The following is a 9,261-nucleotide window of genomic DNA, read 5'->3' as shown; positions in this document are numbered from 1 at the left end:
AAGCACATATGAGAAGTTTTTACATAGAAGGTGTAGAATATTGTCACTAACCCACTCCCACACACCCATTTTATTTCACACTGACAAAAGCTGAGATGAATGAGTTGTTGTCTGGCCCTTCCCACTTTGTATAGTCATTGGCTGGCTTGGTTCTAAAAAGGATTTAAAAAAGGGGAATAATGTGCCTTTGCCTGGGATCTGAGACTGTCAGGGTGCTGAAAAGCTAATCTGTGAGCTGCCACCATGCAGATTGCTTGGGCTGTGTGCTCTGTCTGTGTCTTAATACAAATTGCATTTCGATCTGTGGAAGGGTGGCAAATGTTTAAAAACGATGCCACAGAAATCATTCCTGAGATCACTGAAAATACAGAAACACCGATGGAGCAGGCTTTCAGCAACAACAACACAATGAACCAGGCAAAGCATGGAGGAAGACACATACAACAAGCTCCAGACCCTAACGGTAAGAAAAATAACATCATTATTACTGTTTTGGACCTAACAGACAGTTTGTAAAAGAATACTTGTTACCATATATGTTTATTTATTAAAAACTTCAGGTGTGGAGCTAACACTGTAAAGTGATACAGAGTTACAGCTACTGTTGAAGTATCAATGTAAATGTTAGAAGGGATATACCGGAGTTTACTGATGAAAAATGTGGTCTATCTATTGAACAATCCTTAGGTACTACAACATGCATTCCTTTTCTGCCCAGCTGCTCCCTGCAGACACAAATCCAATACATAAAACCTGTAGAAGATATTACTTAAGTTTCTCTGTGTTTTGTGCTTGCAAGCAGTGTGAGGAAATACCACAAGTGATCTTTCTTTCTCAGATGTTAAGATGGGGCAATGGGTTGACAGTGAAGATAATAATATAAATTCTTAATATTAAGAAAGAGTCACACTAGTGATGTCTAAGATCACACAGCAAAAATGGCACATGGAGGTTGCATTCAGCTAGATGAGAGAAGCGTGCTGCTCACTGCCCTTTGCCAACAGCCAGCTTTTCAGCCAGATTCCAGCAGCCAAAAAAGCTGTTATGAACAGTTAAAGCAGTCCCCAGGGGAATTCATGCCCAAAGGAATTGGAGGGGACTTTATTTTGCAGAAGTGTGCAATCTTGGAATCAGTTTGGCTACTTTACAGCACTGACATACTTCATAAGATATTGTTACTGCATTTGGCCAAATGTCTAACATTAGCAATGATGCAAAACACAAGCTTTGTGCGCAGAGATGGAAGATGGGTAGTTAGCACCAAACAGAGAAAGGTAGTTTTAAAGAAGTGTTCTGCTGGCAAACAGGGCGAACTTGGTCCTCCGGACTGACGCATTTGGCTACCAAATGCACATAGCAACAAGTCAAACTTACACTTTCCACTATTGTGCATTGCCGATCTGAGTTAGCTGCCTTTCTCTGGGGACAACTGGAAGGCAATTCTGTTTTCCTGCTGCAGCTGTCAGCTAAGGTGTTTAAAACCATAGCATTAACAATATTTTAAAAGGAAAAAAAAAAGAATGGTTTTGAGAGTGCAACTTTATATGGGTCTTAAATCCCTAAAAGGGGGAGCACTCTGCTTCTCCCAGGCAGCCCCACCAACCACCAGGTCAAGGCAGGTTGGTTTTGTTGTTACATCTGAATAGCTTCATTTTTTAGCCTCTTACTACTCTGACATCAACTGGGGGGAATCTGTACCTCTCATTTGTGCATATTTTTTTAAGTGGAAAGGACATTTACTTAAGAAAGAGAGATTGAAGGAGACTGGACAGTTATTCAAGATATGCAATGGTGTTGCATACTTATTTTAACATCTTTAACACAAGGAATCAAAATGACAATCCAAAGTGGCCAGACCTTCCCAGGACACATGATGTTGCACCAGACCATGAATAATTTTGCAGTACATGGAACCTGCACACATACAGAACAGGAAATATATGCACAGAAAAAAAACCTATATAGCTGAGGCAAATGCCTGTATATTTAACTGTATCTGCCTATGTGCTACAGTTGTACAATACACCTGATTCAGACCATTATTTACATAGACAGACATAATTTTCTTAAATGCTTAGGGAACTTGGTGGTATTAGTCTAAGTGCACATGGAGTTTAGTTGTCAGCATTTTTGTCACAGTATTATGACATGGATCGTCTCATTTCATTTCATTAATGCAGTCCTTAAAACTTCTAAAAAATGAAATCTTGCTAGCTGTACTTTGATAAATATAAACCTGAGCCCTAAAAATCATATTTCTGTACTTCACAGGAAAAACAAAAATTAAAATGTCTGTACAAATATTGTTCTATCACTAATGACTCAGGGTCAGAATTCTCTTCTGATGTACTAAGGAGGGAACCACCTTGTGCATAGCAAGGAGAATGGGCCTAAGAGACACAGCCTTCTGTTTGTAATCTGACCTTCAAGGATTTCCACCCCAAGTAGCATTCCTGAGTTAAAACTACCCTTTTGACTGAGAGAAGAACATTAACATGTGTTTATCTAGATGAAGTTCTTTGACAAACACCTTCAAAAATCAAATTCTGTGTCTTCCAAACAAGTCAATTAGCCAAGTGTGTCACTTGGCAAGAGACACCTTTGGAAAAAGTCTGTTCCTAGAGTTGGAAAGTTTTTCTAAATCCTTAATGCTAAAAAATCTTGTCTTTCCTAATGTTTCATTTGCCTATAGCTATCCATTGAGAAGCAGAGGGGGAAAAAACCACAGTTAACGTTCCTAATCAGCCAGAATATGCCTCTCGCTGTCTGAAGGAAATTATGTGGGACATGTGGGATTATCACAGAGAACAGTAAACTTGGAAAATCTAATGCCTGAAGAGTGGGAATTCCTTAGCACTGTTGTTACCTGCTATTTCCCTAACACATAATGCTGGTTAAAAATCACTTAAGTAACACTTTCTTTGTTGCAAAAGAATTTATATCTGGAGTCAACCTCTGAAGTCAATAGAGTTAAACTAGAGCAATGGGAGAAGGTTTTGCCCACAGGTAAATGAAGCCAGGAGAATCCCATCAAAATTTCCCATGAAGTAACTGCTGCTGCTGGGGTTACACTTCAGAAGCTCCCCTGCCCACCTGCACAACCCTGACATGGAATTTACCTAGTGGCAAGAGAAGGATTTTATTCATCAATTTGTACACTGTTATTCAAGGGTCTCATAACTAGAGTAACCAACTATTTAGAAGCTGCATGAGTGAGTCGTTGGAGATACTCTTCCCAAAATCTGCCATTCAAGATGTCCAGCTTGTATCTAGCTCAGAGCTAGATATCTGCTACAGAAACAAAAAGTGCTTTCTCAGGGATGGTGAGGAAAGCAGTAATTAATGTGTTTCTTTTTTGCAGATGCTTCTGGCTTTAGCTGCAGAGAAATGCGAACCACCCGCTATGTCACAGAGGGGCCTTGCCGCAGCATCAAGCCTGTCAAGGAACTGGTCTGCTCTGGTCAGTGTGTCCCCTCGCATCTCCTTCCCAACTCTATTGGTAGAGGGAAGTGGTGGCGTCAGAATGCCCTGGATTATCGCTGCATTCCTGCTCATACTCGCACGCAGCGCATCCAGATGGCTTGTCCTGAGGAAGAGACTCGGACTTACAAATTCCGAGCTGTCACATCCTGCAAATGCAAGCGCTACACCCGCTACCACAACCAGTCTGAGCTGAAGGACTTTGGAAAGGAAACTGTCAGGCCTCAGAAGAACAAGAAGCCCCGTCTCTCCAGAGCCAGGAGCAGCAAATCTAACCAGCATGAGTTAGAAAATGCTTATTAGAAGGTGGCTCTGAGTGATACAGCCTAGCAGCTCTGGATATTTTACAAAACATCAAATGGCACTCACAGGCCACAGCATGACGTTCTGACTGCAGTAGGTTCCAATTCCTTCTGCTAAGCTGGGTCAAAGGCTCACATAGTCAAAAATCTATCAGATTATAGCAGTTATGGTCTGATAAGAGAATGAGATAAACCAAGCTGGAGGTAGCAACACCTAAATTCAGTCTGAGAGGAGAGGTACACCTTGGAGATTCATGTGAAGTCATGTGGCTTGTACAAGTAGAAAGGCAGAAGAAAGTGAAGCTGCTATGGTGACAATCACACTTTGTTAGAAGTCATTCTAACTCACTTTATGTGAAAAGAACACTGAGATCCTTTTCCCAATTTTGTAAGTGCCATGATGCAGGACAAGCATGCAATTAGGGAAGTACCTGGAGAGTTACCACTCTCTGAATGACTTGTAGAAAGTTAGTGATAGCAGGGATTTCAACAGTTATGGTGACTGAAGTCAAATTGTTTGGAAATTAACATCCTGTCAGATGTCCTCATGCCCCAGTTGTTTCCTCTAAAACACAAAACATGATATTTATGTTGTCAAAACAAAAGTGAAAGTGTGATAAATCTATTTCGTACTTTTAATTAAAAGACTGTAGGATCAACGGATTCAAAACTGAGATTTGAAAACTAAAACCATATTTAGTTTAGGGACAATGATTTGTTTTAGGAACAGTTAAAAAAATTCTAAGTGGAGCAGATTTATGAAATGGATGCTCCTCTCAAACCAGATAACCTCACTGAGGTTTGTCCTGTAAACAGCTAATGATGTGCATAATTTAACATAAAAGGTACTGATTATGCCTTATTTCCTAGAACACAATTGACTTTAGTATCAGCTTAGATATCTCAACATACATTTTCTATTCTGTAGAGTTTGGATTATCTGGCCACACACTTCGTAGCGCTGACTGTGCAAGCCAAGTTCTGGGAGTAAGGTGATGGTTCTGCATTAAAAGTGAGCCTCTGCTAATTTTAAAGTCATGATTTCCTCTAGAAAAGTCTTTGGTATGTGCAACTTTGGTAAGTCTTTAGTTTGACAGCGACTTTCCTTTACTTAGCTTCTCAACATTCAGACTAATGTTTGTGTTTTTACATTAAAGAATATTGTTAGAAAGTGAGTTGTCACATGCTGTATATATCCTGTAGAAGTGCTAAGCCTAGTATCAGATGAACACAGTTTGGGATGAAAACAGTTCCTCACTGTTCTTATTTTCTATGTAGAGTTTATGCTGAAATCATATAAACCATGGAAATTTGTGATGTTGATAGATTTTGCAATTATTTTATGCGGGACCAGAACCTAGAGAGAAAAGGTATTGTTTCAGAGAGTGAATTACGTATTTATTTTTTTCTCAGAAATTATTTATGCAATGTTTTTCCTTGTAGAGAATGAAAAGTAATACTGCTTTAAAAATATTAGTCTGTTATTTTTAATTTTAAATACATTGTTAATAAAGTAGAAACAATGATTAATTATAGGAAGACTCATTGATTTTCAGCTATATTATAAAGCTGATTTGCTGCAAAGCCAGTGAATTAGAACAGTCAGGGTGTTGACTCCAGTTTCTGTGATAGAGAGTGTCAAGGTCCTTAATTCTCAATCAATAACCCACATATCTCTAAAGAAGCTCTATCCTGGAGCTTCTTGCTCCAATGCATGACATTTCTCATGGAAAAAGTCTTCCTGGGCAGATGTGGAGCTCAGAACTTCCCCTGAGGAAGAAAAACTCAGCCAATTTCAGTTTCCCTCCTACTCCCAGTGACATTTCCCAATTCATATGTTCACAACCTGATAAAGCCACGAAAGAAAACAAGAAGTCTGTGAACTGCCAGTCAAGATTTCTTGATTGAAATCTGATTGCTTCAGATTTCTCTCACTGGAAAAAAAAGAAGTGTGGAATCCCCTTGCAAGTGCTGCCAAGCAACAGTTAAACTTTTTAACAATTTGATATTGTAGACCTATGCTTATTTTCATTTATAAGGCCACGTTCTTTAAGAAACAAAAACATTTTCCAATGAAGTCAGGGAAATCTGGGCTTGGACTGCACATAGCGTGCAGGTCTTTCAATACAGCTGTAAAGATTAACAGCTTTTTCAAGACAGCCAGTAGATAAAGTGTCCTATCACTACTATTATTTGATACCTCATATAGAAACCTAATACAAACAGTTGTCATACCTGTGACAACGTTTTCCAGACTTATCTTTGACTTTATGAATTTGGCACTTGGGGCTTAATTTTCAGAAATCAGCATGAACACTTGCAAGTGCTTCTTAAATAAGAAAAGAAGTTCAGTTCCTCTGCAAAGCTATTCCACAGTCTCACTGGCATCTAAAGTTACTGGAATGTTAATTTTAAAATGTTGACTGTGATAAGCCAGTGAAAGAGACTTACTCTACTTTATCTGAGACTTCATGCTGGATTCCAGGCAGTTCAGAAATATAGGGCCTGCTGCAGGTGAACCAGTAATATCTTTCTCCCAAATGTTTCACCTTAAAGATGTCCTCTTCAAAAAAAAACCCCAGTCGTCCCACACAATTCTCTTCTACCAAAAGTGCAAAAGTTTCCTGCTGCTAAGCTGCCATTCAGAATCTTGCAGTTTTCTGACTTACAATGTAATGATTGGTTCTTTGCATGTTATAAAAGCTCTTAAAAGAATACCAATAGACAGGGAGTCCTGAGGCACTTGCACTACTATATTTCCTCTCAACGCCCATCCTGTTTACAGTTGCTTCTCTACTGGTTTCTTACCACACGTTAAAAGTGGATTAGATGAGCAGTCTGCAGATATGCTTAGTCTTCTGTAATCTTACTCCTGAAACAGTCCTGTCTAACCACCTCTTTTGCAATTTATATTATCAGGAGAGGAACAAGAAATAGTAGTATTCTGCAAACAGCTGGAAAACCCAAAATGTGGGATGTTTCACAGAGGTAGACTGCTACGTTTCCCCCACCCCCACGTGGGTTCTTTTCAAACTGAGCATTTGGGTTTGTTTATTTATTTATTTGTTTTCACACACTCTCTCTTTTTTTTTTAAATTTCTAATAAAGGTGTACATTATTATAGCCTCACATTAGTACATATTACTTACAGCTATTAGTAGGGTTCTAGAACAAGACAGAAATTTAGAGAGTGACTTACTGGTCTAATAATCTGTGTCAGTGTTTGCTGAAAGCATTATTTATGACTCAAAGGACATGCTGTACATCGGAGATGCCATATCTAACTGGGGGTTTGAGAATGAGCATCTGCTGGAAATTTCAGTTTGTCTTTCACACCAAATCCATACACTTCCAGTCCTTTCCAAAGAAAAAAGCTTGATACCGTACACAGAGGAAATAAGTGAAAACAGAGTGACTTTATAGATTGTCCTTACATCAATGAAACATTACTGTACACAAGACATACATGGGACAGGCTCTTTCAGAGTAACAAATACTCCAAAGGGGCTTTGTAATGGGCAGAGAACTGCTGCGCACTCCTTTTACAGAAGCATTAAATAGTTTTTCTTCAGGACTATAAACTCTTCAGGCAAGAGTAAATTTCTTCATTGTAATTTTTGGAATAAAATAGCACAATGGTATGTAATTTAAGTGCTCCTGAACTATAAGTAGTAACAGGTCACTGAATTTACCTTCACTTGGCTGGAGACAGCTGCCTGTCAACAACTGAACAACTGTCATAATGGGTAGTTCACAGAAAAAAAATCAAGTTTATTTTTTTCAGGCAGGATTCATGATTTCTCCAAATCAGCTTTGAACATTCATTTGTCCCCCATTTTTATTTCCAACTTGTGTAGACAACGAATCACAGTGCATTCTCTACAATATACTCACTGACTTAACAATAGTCAGTGTGCCTACTTTATTTCTTTTTCTGGCAAAAATACAATTCTGCTATTATTCAGTGAAAGATAAATTTACAGGCAGCACAAACAGCCTGCTGGTATCCACAAAGTCCCAAAGATTTTGCATGAGGTTCAACTTTTTATTACAAAGAACATAACTTCATCCAGTGGGGCCCTAGGTCCAGAAAACATATTATGCATGTGTTCTGCAAATGTGGTTGAGAAAGTCAGCATTGTGAAATACGGAAGGAATAAACATGTATTTTTTTAGCCATATGACATCAACTTATAATTAGCTTGTTTCACTCAAATTAGTACAGTATATGGGCGCACAGAACAACTTTTCTATAGTAAACAGGCTCAAAAGTCTTAAATTAACATAGAACACATTTATATGTAGCTTGAGTTTGGATTGAACATACTGTGCAGCTGTAACCTGAAATTTGAATAAACTGAAACTCCCCTTGATAGGCAAGTAAAGGAAGTCCCCCTTTAAAATAACTCATAGTTTAAAATAAAGCCAGTATAGGCTGCAGAACTTGCAACAAACACAGCTGATGTTACTCAGTTACACAAAACAGTACAACTGCTCCTGTTTCAGTCTTAGAGTCATCAAAGGACAATTCTGCACAAAGTATTCTCCAGTTATATACAAAGGGGTGGACATTTCTCTTCTGTTCCCAGAATTGTGGGAACAGTTTTTACACTGAACGTTGGAGAGTTGTAATGTCAAGCTGCAGTGTTTCACGGACAAGGCTCATGATGCCTTGTTGTCTTTTCATTGGATTAGGAATATGATGCTTTTCTCTATGTTTTGATGCCAAAATGAATTTTTTTCTCACTAGAGTAAAATAAACATACTGTGCCTGAAGCCCAAAGGAAAGGAAGTAATAATTCTTCTGTCTCCGTTAACCATTCCTGACACTGTATCATGAACTAGCTATTTCTTTCAATCCTAAAAGCTCTCACTGCTCTTTTATAAGGACAAGTTATTATTCTGAAAAGAGGATAATAAAACTAATCACTAAAACCTGAGTAGAGGTAAAACTCATCAGCACAAGCCCTGCTAATTCTGAAGTAAAAGTATAAGGAACACAAAGACAATCATCAAAACATTCTCACCTCTACTGCATCACAATGTATGGCTAAATTGAACACTGCCAGGGATGGGGCATCCACAGCTTCTCTGGGCAACCTGTTCCAGTGCCTCACCACCCTCACAGTGAAGAACTTCTTCCTTACACCTAATCTAAATCTACCCTCTTTCAGTTTAAAGCCATTACCCCTTGTCCTATCACTACATGCCCTTGTAAAAAATCCCTCTCGGCTTTCCTGTAGGCCCCCTTGAACTGCTGGAAGGCCACTACAAGGTCTCCCCGGAGCCTCCTCTTCTCCAGGCTGAACAACCCCAACTCTGTCAGCCTGTCCTCATACGGGAGGTGCTCCAGCCCCCTGACCATCTTTGTGGCCTCCTCTGGACTCGCTCCAACAGGTCCATGTCTTTCTGGTGTTGGGGGCCCCAGAGTGGAACGCAGTACTGCAGGTGGGGTCTCACGAGAGCGGAGTAGAGGGGG

At 39.3% G+C, this 9,261-nt stretch overlaps 1 protein-coding gene across 1 annotated transcript; it reads left to right on the top strand.

Annotated features, from left to right (window-relative positions):
• The first annotated feature begins 243 nt into the window (after window positions 1–243).
• SOST (sclerostin) lies at window positions 244–3,783 on the top strand. The gene is made up of 2 exons (XM_010585653.1): window positions 244–463; window positions 3,362–3,783. Exons 1-2 carry the CDS (start codon window positions 244–246, stop codon window positions 3,781–3,783), a joined length of 642 nt encoding a protein of 213 aa, XP_010583955.1.
• Window positions 3,784–9,261: the final 5,478 nt, after the last annotated feature.

Source organism: Haliaeetus leucocephalus, unplaced genomic scaffold (assembly GCF_000737465.1).
Source record: "Haliaeetus leucocephalus isolate CR32 unplaced genomic scaffold, Haliaeetus_leucocephalus-4.0 Scaffold110, whole genome shotgun sequence".
In the NCBI taxonomy this organism is placed as follows: domain Eukaryota; kingdom Metazoa; phylum Chordata; class Aves; order Accipitriformes; family Accipitridae; genus Haliaeetus; species Haliaeetus leucocephalus.
The sequence above is the reverse complement of the archived record's forward strand: the minus strand, read 5'-3'. Positions and strand labels throughout refer to the sequence as shown.